General features: G+C 44.6%; 1 protein-coding gene across 1 annotated transcript in view; it reads right to left on the bottom strand.

The window, feature by feature from the left end:
• Sipa1l2 (signal induced proliferation associated 1 like 2) overlaps positions 1 to 14,927 on the bottom strand; it is a 150,837-nt gene that overhangs the window by 60,780 nt on the left and 75,130 nt on the right. The window contains exons 3-6 of the mRNA XM_010621949.3: positions 12,043 to 12,176; positions 9,751 to 9,939; positions 5,015 to 5,189; positions 1,174 to 1,277 (exon numbers count right to left, since the gene is read on the bottom strand). Of these exons, the coding sequence (XP_010620251.1) occupies positions 1,174 to 1,277; positions 5,015 to 5,189; positions 9,751 to 9,939; positions 12,043 to 12,176 (602 nt within the window). The remainder of the gene's footprint in view (positions 1 to 1,173; positions 1,278 to 5,014; positions 5,190 to 9,750; positions 9,940 to 12,042; positions 12,177 to 14,927) is intronic.

Raw genomic sequence — 14,927 nt, 5'->3', positions numbered from 1 at the left:
TCCTTAATAAGATACTAGCAAACAGAATACAGACGATTATTAAGAAGATCATCCATCATGACCAAGTCGGATTTATTCCAGAGATGCAAGGGTGGTTCAACATACGAAAGTCAGTGAATGTAATACATTATATTAACAAAGTCAAGGACAAAAACCATATGATCCTCTCAATAGATGCAGAAAAAGCATTTGATAAAATTCGTCCATGGTGTTTTGATGTACTTAGAGCAGGTGAGGAGCAGGAAGCGCTATGAGGAGACCCCAGCAAGTTTGGGCTTTAACTCTGCTTTCACCCACACAAGGCCACAGCTCTCAAGTTAAGGCAGGCCCCAAACCAGATCCCTGAACATGGCAAGCCTGCTGCTGGTGAGTCTTCAGGAACTCCGGCCACCCTCATCTTCCTGTCTGCTGTGAACACTGCAGATAGTGTTCAGCCTTCCCATCCCACAGATCCTCCCTACGCCTAATCTGATCATTTTCTATCCCAAACAATTCTCAAAGCACTCTCAAGCCCAGAGCAGACATGACACTGCAAATATTTCTAGCACATCATTTCTAAAAATTTTTGGAAAACAATATGCTCAATCCATTTCACAGCTATACCAAAAAAAAAAAAGTGGGTTGGTGGAGACCGGAGAGAGGAGAGCTGAAGGGGATGATGAAGAAAACAATAGAACAGGGATGTTATGTACATGTACCAACTCCCCATCATGAATGTAATAATGTACTGCAAACATGTACTAATAAAAGCAGTTATCTTTCATGTTATGTTTTATGGATCATTCAAGTTTTCTTGAATGTTCTTAACTCAGTCAATGGCTGCATTCAAAGTATGAGGCCCAATGACTTTTTTTTTCCTCTAAAAAGGTCAATATATTGTGGTCAATAAATCTAATTAAAACAATGAAAACCAAAGGAGGAATAATAGCTGAGAATGGTACCAGTGAATAAATAAGTCATTTTGGGTCAATGAAGTTAGGCTTTCATAATCTGTACAGCTGACATGAATTTCACTTAAGATTTTGCCCAGCAAGCAAGTGCTTCCAGGTTTTATAATAAAGAAAAAGTGCAGTAATACTCCCTTTATAGACCAAATGAGAAAAGAGTGAAAGATTATTAAGTCAGCTCAAGAAAACACAGTCACTGGGTAGGTGCGGGGCCAGGAAGACCTACCTGCTGCCTGTTGTTTGGCATGTAGGGAAGCAGGGTCGACACGTGGAACATGAGCTCGTAGTCTTTGTATGTGGTGTAAAGGGAATGGGTTCCTGTGGAATCCGCTGAAAACAAAAATTATAAAAGCAAGTTAGGCAACACTTTGAAGATTATTCCTGTAACAGGTGAGTCAGCCCCAAAACACACACCTGCTGTGACCTTACAGTCTGGAGGCTGTCGCTCCTGCTCCCCTTTCTACCCAAGGCTGTGGCCAGTGATCTCTGCCCTCTACATGGTTAGTGTGGGTCCTTCCTGCTTTTCCTCTGTTCTTGACCTTGCAGTGTGGACTCAAAACCCACCAAGCCACTCTTGCCCCAGGCACACAGGCAAGCAGAAGAAAGAGGATCTGTGTGATTGCAGCTGATTTTTGGTCATTTTGGGGCCTGTGATCTTTCAGAATGCAGAAAAATGGAACAGAATTGATTCAGTATGGAAATAGGGATGAAAATGTTATTTTAAAATGTCTTTCTGAAGGATGTAAGATTTTTTCTTCTTTCATCAGAAAAATGCAGTGTTGATGCATCTGACAAATTAAGGAGACTGACTGTGGTCTCACACTGCACCTTCTGCACGGACACATGTCTCAAGTTTCCTGACGTCTGAGTCCTGCTGACTGCAGAGCCATCCATCTTTTGGAAGCAAACTGAGTCTTCGCAAATTCAAAATCCACCTCTGTTATCTGTGAAGTTGCCTCGGTGAATCTCAGACACTTAGACTCAGTGACTGTAAAGGACTTCGGTAATACATTTGGAGTACAGTATCAGACCACTTTGCATAGTGTAAATAAAGTAAAATGGCACACAGAAATTTAAGACATACAGGAATTCAGAATTGCCCTTCTCAATTCTTGGTCTCTACAAAGGCTCATTTTCTTTTACCTTTTAAAACAGCAAAAGACAATGCTGTTCATCATAATTTATTTCACTGTGTTTGCTGGAGAAATCTCTGAGTAGCCATTTTGGGTAAGTTAGGGTGTTTTTAGTCTAAAATTTGTAATGTTTATTTTAAAACATTAAAATATTTAATCTTCATGGACCTTTATTGTTTTCTTTCTGAATCCTGTTGTATGTCTTTGTAAAATGTATCTGTGATTCAGAGGTAGTGTTGACATTCTGTAGAAGAAATATTACAGCTTTCAGGTGCTCTGGAAAGAGGCTCCCAGGCTGCAATTTCACACCCAAAGAGCACCCAAAGTGGTTATAAACAGTTATGTACAAATGACCACAAAGATAAGTCAGACAGGATATTTATCTAATAAGCAGTATACTAATCAGTTCCAAAACACAGGAATTAAGCCAGGTATGGTGGCGCACGCCTATAATCCCAGCACTCGGGAGGCTGAGGCAGGAGGATCACTATGAGTTCAAGACCAGCCTGGGCTACATAGTGAGTTCCAGGTCAGTCTCAACTCAACTACATAGTGAGTACAACTACATGGTGAGTCCCTATCTCAAAAAACAAACAAACAAACAAACAAACAAAAAAAAGAATTCTTCCTTTGAGTATTCATGAAACACATACCTGTTATTTTTCATAGACTTTTTATTAAACAATGCTCTTTTAATTCTCGACTCAGAATTTGGAATAAATATGGTAAGGGACTGAATCACAGGCTTAGGGAGCGATGAACACCCATGGCCTAGTCACGAGCATGTGGCTCACTAGCCACCAAGTGGAAAGTTGGTGACAAAATAGCTAAAACGCTGGGAGACAGTCCACACCTTGGACCACGGGAGTCAGGATCCAGGAAGAGGAACACTGACCAGAGCCATCTTTCACATTAGGAAAACACACTGAAAGAAGGAAGCTGTGCTGTGTGTGTTGGAGGCACTTTTCGGGCTGTGATCATAAGCTGTCTGTCCTAAACAATATTACAAGGTGACCTTCTGAAAAGTAAATATTCTGAAGGTTAAAGTTTTTATCTCCGATATGAATATGGCAATGGACAAGGTAACATCCAGGGGTTGCGGCAAGTTTCCCTACTTAGAAGGAGACTTTAGGCTGGGCCTCAGTCTGATCATTCTCTGCCCCAGGCTGGGCTGTACTCTGTTAGTGAAGACAGCATCTTAGTGGCCAACTCCCCTGTTCCTATTCTACTCGCTTTGTGCTCAATAGGGAAACAGTCCTTTTCCAAGCTGGCAGGGTGATCCCAGGTACTTCAGCCTGTATCTTGAACTCTTCTTGTGAGGTACCCGAGACCTACATTTGACCCATCTCCCATGGACAGAATTCAACTCTCTTGAATTTCAGAAGGAAGATTTTCACATGTGCAGTCCATGAAAGACATAATTCTATTCAAAAGAGTAATTTCTATTTGATCATTTCAAAATAGCTAACTCTTAGACTCCTCTCTTTAAAGAGATGTCAGACTTCTTTGTATCTCAGAGAATGCCCTGCCCCTAAAAGTAAAGATCTGTGGCTTGTCAGAGGTTCTTAGGTTTCCATCTCCTTGCGTGCACTGTTCCTAGTCATGACACCCTGAAGCTGATGCCAATCTATGCAGAGGTGAGTGCCTGGATCATCTGTGCTAGTTTTATAGACCCCATGCACCAGAAGTCTCTAAGATGTCTTCTCAGTGCAACTCACTGGGGAGAAGATGTACACTGAAAACCAGGATCCCAAGTCCTCAGCTGATCTCTAGGAGGTTGCCAGGTAGCACTGCAGCCCTAGCAGGTGAACTGTGGTTTGTAGCAAACGGGAGTATGAAAAAGAAAAAAGGAGGAAAGCTGTAGCTCTTTCCTAACACGTGAATATTCAGATACTGGGTCCCATGAGCTTTCTCTATGGTCTTTACATCTGCGACACAAGCAATAACCCCATGTAATGGTTGGAATCAGCCGATGAGTTAACACTGCTGCCTGGGCTTGTGTGTGAACATCAGCTTTCAAAAGCAGATCTGAAGATATGACTGACTACAGGTATCGCTGGACAGAGTGACAAAGTATATCAGTGATGGTTCCACGTTGAGCGGATGGTGAGGCAGGGGCCTCAGGGCAGCAGATCACTCTACTGCGGTCCTGGCCGGGCGGCAATGAGTACTCCCTTGTGGAAATCCACTTTGCCTCTCAGGCTACCAGTTCTCTCAGATGCTCTGTTTTCAATTTTCCCCAATTCTCAAAATTATGCTGCCTTAGTATTTCAGGTGCTAACAGCAACTAAATGATAGCACAAAGGGATATAGAATTTATAAGGACTGTGAAGAAGAATATCACTGTGTAAATGGAGATACTGTTGAGACTTGTATATCCCAGGAGGGCATGACTCAGAGATGGCCACGTTCTGAACTGGGCCACCAACTGATACCTGAGAGCTAGGTATGCCCCATTTAAGGGGCCCGACTGAGGTTCCTGCTGAGCAGGATGTGTCAGCTTCCAATTCACTGTCCCAGCCCCTCAGTCTGCATCATGAATTCAGAAATGAACAAAATGAGCCCAATAATGTGCATGCATGAGTAGGTCACCACTGGGTCTCTGAGGGAGAAATACACAGCCTGCCCTGGGTACACTGAAACAAGGATCACCAGAGCAGGGGAGACTAAGAAAAGGAGGAAAATACTGAAAGATTTTTTCAGAATCACTGAGGAATCTTTGCCAGAGTTAAAAAAGAAAAAGCACTGACTTCTTGAGCTCATGACATGAGTACACAGCTCTTAAGAAATATGCTTCCTCTGCATCTACACCTGTTACCATGTAAGCCTGTTGGGCTGCTTCCTGGTTCAGATGAGGAGGGCTTGTGAGCATCTACTTAGACTTATATGGTATGTCCACCTTTGGAGACATCAACTTGTGTGCGTGAAGCTTACTTTTGTTGTCCAGCTGTGCGCGGTATTTACTGAATCCTTTCAGCCGTACTCTCTGGCCCAGAAGATCAAGGAATTCATCAAAAGCTGGTCCTGCTGTCTCATTGTTGTACATTTCTTCCTCCGTGCTCTGGCCTGCTTTGCAATAAAGGATCCCAATCTTGTGCTGAAAGCTTAGCTGAAAGGGGTAGGAAGTGTAATTACTTGGCAAAGCATACAGACAAGCTAACTTCCAGTAAAATTAAAAGTATAAAAAAGCCTAGAATTCTGTTCTCAGGAAAGTATGCCTAACCAATTCCCATAAGCAAATAAGCAAAAAAGTAAACGAGCATCACTGTACAAAATGCTACAAGTAAGAAAACCAGAAACTCCAAAATATAGCTGGAGAAATATCAGAAACCCTAAGGAATAAAATGCATGGCCATAGCCATGTAGGATTTGCTTGGTTCCCAAAAGGGTGGGTTCTCAGGTTCAAGGATCTACTTGAAAAATGCAACTGTGAAAATACTTAATCTCATAGCTACATATAATAATTGGAACTATCTTCTAAGTTGGGAAGAAGAAAAGGCTATGAACCTTAAAAAGTTTTCTTTCTCTGGTTCTAATAACTTTTTTTCTTTGATTTATCTCAACATTCATGGAAATATGTAAGGCTGTAAGAAAACACAAATCAAATTAAGGTCTGGTAAGGAAAGAACCCCAGTGGAAATTGTGATTTATGTGTATAAACAGAAAAATGCTGTTTCCATAAAAGTAACTTTAGTAGTACAATTACAGTCATTTCTCACATTTTTTACTATCTTGAAAAGAAAACATCTGCTAAAGATACAACACACCATAAAGGAAGAGTCCCTGCTGAACTCCTATGTAACAGTCAATGCTGTATCCTGCTGGAAGCCAAGAGACATCCTCTGGGGACCAGGAGAAATGGCTTCCATTTTTACAGTGTTCCCATTTTGCCCAAATAAGAACTGCTTCTCCTTCATACAATCAGTGCTCTTTATCTTACTACCAGAAATCTGAGCTACAGAACTGACAAATTATCAGACACCGTGGATTCCTGAAGAAATCAATCCACCACACTGTTCACTTTTATTACTGAAATGTAAGATAGAGCCTTTAATCAAACTTCATAGCTGCCTATAGTAGCAAAATATGGCAAAATGATACTCATTTCCCTTGAGCAACAAAATCATATCAATACCCAATGACAGCATACACTGCAGGAAAGGTGTGTCATAGCCTGGATGACCCTGCAGGCCATGGGAAATGTCCCTTTGCCTAAGCACTCTGAGAGAACATAAAAGGAAACATCCCCTGTTCAAACACTGACAGAATCTGTCACCCACAATGATGGGTGTCTTGGTGCATGGAAACAGTAGGCTTCCTGTTACACAGGGAGGACAGATGGTGGTCCTGACCTTGAGGGTGGGCTACAGGACAACGAGCAGAAATAACTTAGACACCATGCTATGGATTTTGCGGAACTACTTCTTTAGGAGGGTCAAGGAAAGAACATTTCCAAACAATTTAAGTATCATAAAAACGCCTGTTATCATTCCATTATAAATATTAGATATTCCTTCGTGACTCCAGAGACATTTGGGATCTTACAGAGATTAGAGACCCACTTTTGACCAGCAGTTACCTCACAGACGCTCATGACTTTTGTGACTGCTGGGATCTGTAGTAACACTACACATGGTTCTAAAACACCTGCCTTACCTCTCTCATGCCATGTTAGTTTGACTTCTCTTCACTGTCAGAGAGGATTTCAACTCTCTGATAATGTGGTCCTTGCTTTAACAAGGGTCGAGCCCTAATACTGTGGAACACCAGGGTTCCACCTCAGTGCCTGCACAGTCCAGGACTCTCACCTCCTCAGTGCTCAGGAGAAACTGTCACACTGTCACTCAGGGTCTCCAGAGCTCACTTGTGTCCTGGCTGCTGCTATTTGCCCAACTCTACTCTTTACCTACTTCTCACCTTGGAATACTGTGACTGCCATGTGCTGCCCACCTCGTCTAGTGCCCCGAGACAGCTTGTGCAGTCTGCCCTGGTGTCTGTGGGACAGGAGTTCTTCCTCTGCTCATGCCCACTTCTTGGGGAAAAGAGAAGAGTAGAGCAGTCTGGGCTGGGTCTGGCTAAGCTTCCCCGCCCCAGCCTGGCACACTCTTTCTGATTCCCCAAGTCTAGTGGACTGGACATTTTTCATTGAGAAGAGGGCAGATACTTGGAGAACTGAATCCTGTGGGCGCTCTCTGCTCAGTGCTGAGTGGTCAGCCTGGCAGACACCAGCCTCGCCTGTATCCTAACAGCAAACAGGCTTTGTGTTACCAACCAAGAGGGTGCGAGCCATCGAGCTCAAGTGAAATCAAGACTAGAATTAATGTCAGTGCTCACAGGTGTGTGATGGCGGCTGCTAGACTCTGCACAGTGAGGTACCAGCCACACACCCAGCAGGACATGGTGCAGGTCCCTGTCAGAGGCCCTCACCACCACACCTCTGATAACTGGCCAGGTGAGCAGCCCATAAAATGGAACTTAGGATAGAGATTGAGAATAAACAATCATGGCTTATTTACTAGGAGAGTTGTTAGTCCATTAAAATAAAACACGTTGATATTCAGTAAGGTCCTCCATCACTTAAGTCTCCCTTAGTACCAATGCTTTATGGTCCCCTTTCTCCTGCATCCACCTGAAAGCCAGCAGCACATTCTCCTAAGTATCACAAAAGAGGAGCCTCCAGCTCCCCATGAGCTGAAGTCCTCAATGCTCTCAGACAGTGTCTTCACTTCTAACCTGTGGAACCTTGGGCCAACCCTATCTAGCCATCAGGTGTGACCTGCAACCAGCCCAGAGTCCTGGGATGAGACTGGGCTGGTGCTGGCCATGAGCACAGCTGCAAATCAAAGCACATGCCCATCAGAGTTCCCCAGGGCTTCAGTGCAGCAAGCTGATAGCCACATAGTCTCCAGAAAAACTGTGCCTCTCTTCTCCTTCAGGGACACGATCACCACTGGCTGCTCCATCAGGCTTTGTGATTACTGACTAGAAAACCTAAATTAAAATGAGGGTGTCAAAAACAGCTGCAGAATGGCCTTGAAAACAAGTGGAGAGTGTTGTGACTCAGTCTCCTGGCTCTGGACAGATGGTCCCAGAGAAGACCAGGAGCCTGCATCAGGAGCAAACCTGATGTACACAGCCAGAGAGGGGCACTGGCCCAGAGCAAATCAATCGCTCTGCCAGAGGTGTCCTAGGGTCTTGGCAGGAGATGTCACATACAACTAAATAATAGTTTTGAAATATCAACTGACATAATTTCATGAATGTATCTAGTTTATTACTTTATTTATTATATAAATTAGGATAGTCTCCTTAAGGAGGAAAACAGTGGGACTGTAGAGGTTTCCAGTGGTGAATTATGTAAACTATGTAACAAAAGCATCCAGTCCAGCTTCATAATTATTATTTTCCTTCCCCCTGGAAACAACTTATCAAACTCCAGGAGGACACCTTGCAGGAAGGAGTCTCTCTCATGCTCAGGCCTACCCTGAAAGAGGAAGAGACCCTCAGTGAGTGACTACATCAGACCAGGAAGGGGTCAGACCTGAAGAGAGCAGTAGCCAGCAGTGTTCACAATTACATACCTGAAGTATCTAAACACTTTTTCTAGCTTACAAAGCCACAGAACAGTGACATGGCACTGGCCTGTCCCCCCCAGGCAAATTTACCATCCACAAAATGAATAAACATAGCACTACTGGCCAGGAATTTAGCTCAGTGGTGCTGCCACCTTCCTCACGAGTGCAAGGTCTTGAGTTCAAGCTCCTGTACCCAACCCCCCTCCAAAAAAACCAAAAACCAAAAATAAAAATAAAACCACAGCACTACCCGCAACGAACTTGCCATGACTTGGTGAATTGTGATTTGTCAGGGACTTTAAAAAACAGATGTTAGGGCCGGAGATTTAGCTCAGTGGTTCGGTGGCCTGCCTCGCAAGAGCAAAGACCCGAGTTCAATCCCTGGTACCAAAAAACGCCCCCAAAAACCAAAAGACCAGATGTTAAAAATCTATCCATTTCCTCCCTCCCTCTCTCCTTCTCTCTCATTTTACCAAGTACAAGGAATTGAACCCAGGGCTTCTACACTGAGCTACATTCCCTGCCCATTTTTACATTTCTGTTTTCTTTTGTTTTAATTTTGAGATAGGATCTCACTAAATTACCCAGGGTAGGCTCAAACTTGCACTCCTTAACTATAAGGGCCAAGTGTGGGATTTTTAAACACTGCCTAAAAGCACTATGGACTCCACTAATCATCCAACCAGACGTACTCTTGCCAGGCCAGGTCTCGGCAGGTGGAACACTGCACTACACTACAAAGGCAGCACACTTCTCATCTACAGTCAAGGCATACGGTGGTACTCTGGGTTCACAAGCTTCATTTGGTCCATAACTCTGGAAAAGATGCTCATGTTTGTGTTCATGTGGGAAAGATGGCCACAATCATGTCTGCCACCTGATGCAGAATTCACAAACAAAAACAAAATTCTGCCAAATGCTTTTGTTTGTGTAACCAAGGTACACAGCAAGGCATTTGGGGAAAAAGACTCCAAGGCATTTAAAATAAATGATTTTAAAAGAAGGATGGGAAGGACCTCCCAAATGTGGAGAAACACAGACAGAAGTTCACACACACACACACACACACACACCCCGCCCGCACGCTGTACACACCCCTTGCTCATCAAGCTTGAGCAGCTGCTCTGGGACCTTGGGGGAGCTGGAAGCCTGCCGCAAGCACTGGATGCTGAGCTCTGGGATGACATATTCCAGAACTTCTTTGAGCGGGAGTCCACGGGTGGTGCCGTGCCTGGCGGTGGAGGGCACAGCATCCTCCAGGATGGCTCCTCGCAGGGTCGTAAGCTACAAGGAAACATAAGGCTACAGTCAGTTCTCCGTCACCTATGCGGAGCCTAGGAAACACAGGACCGCCCGCACTGTACACCCCCCTTTCTCATCAAGCTGGAGCAGCTGCTCTGGGACCTTGGGGGAGCTGGAAGCCTGCCGCAAGCACTGGATGCTGAGCTCTGGGATGACATATTCCAGAACTTCTTTGAGCGGGAGTCCACGGGTGGTGCCGTGCCTGGCGGTGGAGGGCACAGCATCCTCCAGGATGGCTCCTCGCAGGGTCGTAAGCTACAAGGAAACATAAGGCTACAGTCAGTTCTCCGTCACCTATGCGGAGCCTAGGAAACACAGGACAGCAGTCAGGATTAGGTCCTGGTTGTTGCCTTGACAATGGAAGAAGAAAAGCAAGGCTTTTCTGAGCAGGGCGGAAAGGGGAATAAAGTACCACATTTGAAGGTGAAAAATCAGTAGTTTCCCTCTTTAAATAGAAATGATATAAACGGATAAAGAAGCCAGAGAGGCTGAAATAATCAGTTGTGTACCTAAGGAGGAGAAGTGAAGCACAGCAATGTCATGAGAACTAAGACCATCCAGCACCTCTGGCCCCAGGGGAAGCCACTCCAAGGAGAGACAGCACTATAACCCGGCCCACTAGCTCTCCTCTTCCCCTCACTTTCTCCTGCCTTCCCATTTCTCTACCTCTATTCTTTTCTCCTTCTCCTTGTTTTTAATTTCTGTGTTGAGCTTCCTGAGGTTGATGGTGGACTATTAGTGGCACCCACGCGGGAAGATTCAGGACTGAGAAGACAAACACGGGATTGTGTCCCACGGTTTGTGACACGGCCTCAACCATCCCATGGAGGTATAGAGTTGTCATTCAGAGCATGGTCTCAGAACTAAGATGCTGAGAAAGCCCTGCACTGCAGCCCCAAACCTGTTCTGATTTACCTCTCTGTTTCTGGGGACTGAGTGTTGTCACAAGGATACTCAACATTTGCAGAATGCTCCTAACAGAGACCAACAGACCTCCTGCTCAGTGAGAATGCTCTTGGCTTGCTCAAGTCTCACTGGTCACTGAATGTGTGGAAAGTAATGGTGACTGGTGATGAAAAGGACGCATTATCTAATTTTATTCAATTATTCCACAGGGAAACAGCCACCTGTAGCTCAGGGCTACTAAACTGGATGGCATGTGTCTCATTATCGAACCACACTGCTCTGACAGCATCTGTGCAGATCCAGCAAGAAGACTGGGTCGCTGGGACCCACATATGCCAGGTGACATGTGCTCATACCCACACTGCACAAACCTAAAAAGGCTCTTTTTTCCCTCTCTGATCCACGAAACATAAATTCAAACACATATTCCAGAACTTTTTCTTCCATGGTGTTGGGGGAATTAAACCCAAGACACTGTGCATGCCAGGGAAGTATTCTGCTACAGAGCTACAAGCCCAGTATTTCCTCCTGGCCTGGAACTTGTGATCCTCCTTCCTCAGCCTCCCAAATAGCTAGGATTATAGCTGTACCCAGCACATCCTGTCATATTTGCCAAACATACAGTATATCCCTCTAATTATAGTGGGAAATGGGACGAAAACCTATAATGCAGAGCAGATCTAATTCTTCACAGAAGCCAGCATCACTGCCCACTTAGTTCCCTCCACGACACCACTGTGTAATGATCTCACTTTTCAGGAAACAGATACAGGCCAGGAGCTAAACTAGGTCCTCCACACAGTGAGGTGTGGCAGCCAGTGCTGCTACACTAGACTGACAAAAAACACTCATTAAATACACACCCCTTTGTAACCACCTAACTTCCTGCATTAGATTTTAATATTATTCTCAAGCCAGAAATGAACTGCTTAGTTCACATGCATTCTCAGCGTCTCAGCTCCCAAACCTTCTGTCTTTATCACATTATCCTTTCTAGCATATATTCTGGCACATCCATGACAGCTTTCCAAATTTTTCACTTGGAACCACCTTTCCAATTACCTTAAATGTTGCCATCGTTAAGGAAATAAATTCAATGCTCTAACACACACTAAAGCGGCACTGCCCATCGTGGCCCTGACTTTTGCCCTGGACCATTAGAGTAGACAGCAGCCTTACCTCACTTGTCCTGAAAGCCACCCTGTAGTTGAACTGGGATCCTTCTTTCTCCTTGGCATCTTCCACTTTCTCCCTGCGGATGCTGACTGCCACAGGACCAAGGTTTTCGTCTATTCCAAAGTAGTTTTGGTGTTCTAGAATGCAAGAGAGCAGAGGCATGAGAAAGCAAGCACCAAAGAGCAGGTTGGGTGTCTCTTTGTGCAGCTCAAACACCATGATCCCAACATATATTTGGATTTTCTGGTTTCCAGTGTAGACTGTACTCTTCCATCTTCACTTCATCTCATTTTCTCTTTCTTCCTCCTCTGCTTCTTGGTGGCTCAGAGGAGCAGAAGACTCCTCATGCCAAAGCTGTGACTTTGCTGCTCTATGGGCAGTGCCACCTGGTAGACTGTCACTCATTTTAGACACTGTCAAGAAAGGGACACAGCTCTTCACAGAATCAGCACCAAGTCAGCTCCCTGTTCCCCAGGATGCCCCCTTGGACTGAATAAAGGCGCCAGAGGTTTCTCAGGGAGCCGCTTAGAGCAGCCAGAGTAATCCTGGTCATCAATGGAGTGGCAAAGGTCACCCCCTTATTACACTGTCACGCAAACACCTCAGGTCTAAGGCAAAATCCAACAGGAGAAACATGTAAAGGGTCATTAAGCAGCCAAGGTCAAATTCCATCTCCAAATAGAATAAACTACTTGCGTGGGTGTTAGCTAGTCATTCTTTTCCCATAAGCCCTGGTCCTGAAGAGGGATCTAGAATGAAAATTCTGCCGGGGCTTCCCTTTCACTGAGCATGGATCCTCAGGCCACGTGATCATCATTCTCCACTCACACATGCAACAGCATCATGTGAGGCACTGCTCCGCAGTGAGGATGCGGAGAACGGTCCTGCTCCTGACACAAACAGCCCAGTTAGACCCTTTTCGTGGCACTAATAAGGTCACTACTCTGGGCTATCCCCCAGGACTATGGACAGCTATCAGGAGTGAACTCTGCTGAAGGTGGTCGGAGACGCTTCATTACAACTTCCAAACTTTGTTTCCTCACAAATGGCCTAATTGTAACACAACACACCAGCTGCAGTCTGACCATACAAAAACGGAGGAGCAATTACCTACATGCTTATTAATGCACCCTTGAAAATGTGTCTATTTTTAGCAGCTTCATACCAGTGATTCATGTGGAGCAGCTGCATATGGTTGGGTCGACCTCAGGTGCTACACATTCATCTCTTAATGAACTGCCATACCCTGGTTCTCCAAGGTGTACACCCACAAAACCCATTCCTTTGCCCTGAGTGCAGAACATTATAATCGAACCCTTCTGAATGTCACCTTAATGGTTTTAGCCAATTTTACCTGACTCTCAGCTTTTTGTTTGTTTTGTTTTTATTTTGTGGGGCTGGGGATTGAACCCAGGGCCTTCACACTGAGCTATATCCCTGGCCCTTTTCTATTTTGAGACAGGGTCTTGCTAAATAGCTTAGGCTGGGCTCAAATTTGCAATTCTTCTGCCTCAGCCTCTGATTCTTTAGTTTTTATTCACAAAGAAAAACAACATAGGAAACATTTATGAACTTAAAGAAATCCCATAGCTTCTTCAAAGGCCTCTAGTTATGCTCACACTGCTAGCCATAGAAATTTTGGAGGAATCTGGAGTGTTACAGAGAAAGCAGAGAACAGACGAATCTGTCATGGGAAGGCAGGCAGGCTGGCCTCAGTCAGTGTTAATGCCAGCCAGAGCCACTGTAAGGACTGGCTAGACCTTGAACAGCAAGCCACTTACATCTTTCCTGCTTGGAAACAAAATGAGATTAACACTGACATCATTTCTCTTTAGAGCCAGTCAGAGCCACGAGTATCAGGGAGACTGTTTTAGGGGCTGAAAGGTAAATTACTGACCAAGGGAATCATTTTTTAAAATGAGAAACACTTCCCTTGAGTATGGTGTATACTGACAACCACCAAGACAACTATTACAGACGTAACTCCAGTGAAATTAAACATCCAGGAGAAAAAAGATCTGGGTCTGAAGAGAACTGAGCCAGGGGCCATTATTTCTGATTTTAATCAACATTTTAAAAATATTCAGTGAAAACAGAGTTCAGTGTCTACTTCAGACAACTATTATCATTTTATCATTTCTCAGACTGGCATTAGTGACAGGTGGGCCCATGGCATTATTTATCAGTCTTTGTGGAAAAAACTTTAAACTTATTATTGACTCAGGTTAGAGTTTGCTAAATTATCCCAACAACAGCTTTCATTTTTACCTCAATGGGGTATTTATCAGCATCCAAATGAATTAAAAATGTTTCAAAAGCACATGAAAACATGCTTGGCCACTAGGATAAAAGCTTGCATTTTAGAACACTGCAAGAAGTTATTTGCAAAAATACTCAAATCAGCTCCATATATGGTATCTGATGAACTCTGTAACATGAACAAACGAGCTTCAAATTATTTTAGGAGGAAAATGAATAAATAAAAGTGAGAGCCCCAGATGAAGTGAATCAAGTCACTGACAACTAAGAACCATCACAAGGGCAATGTCTCATGTTGGGCTGGTGTCAGGGACAGGAAGCAGACCCAGGGCTGCCTTGCATGCCAGCACAGAAGAGGCTGACTTGAGACACATGGGGAACACACGGGTGTCGGTGCTACTCTCCACTGTGGCAGTCTCAGTATTTCTGCGTCACGTTCTCAGGATGCACACCAGGGGGAGGAGTTTTACAGCATGCAAAGCAAACCTCTGTGATGATTAAACTTGGCTGAATTAGGAGTCCCCTGGAGAAGGGCCTGGACCACCGGGCACTACACTCATTGTGGATTAATCCACTGATATTCACAACTGGATGAGCTGTTAGAGGCGGGGGGGGGGGGGGGGGGGGGG

This window comes from Fukomys damarensis, unplaced genomic scaffold, assembly GCF_012274545.1.
Source record: "Fukomys damarensis isolate Sample0158 unplaced genomic scaffold, DMR_v1.0_HiC HiC_scaffold_10, whole genome shotgun sequence".
In the NCBI taxonomy this organism is placed as follows: Eukaryota; Metazoa; Chordata; class Mammalia; order Rodentia; family Bathyergidae; genus Fukomys; species Fukomys damarensis.
Note: the sequence above shows the minus strand (reverse complement) of the source record. Positions and strands in the feature narration are given on the sequence as shown.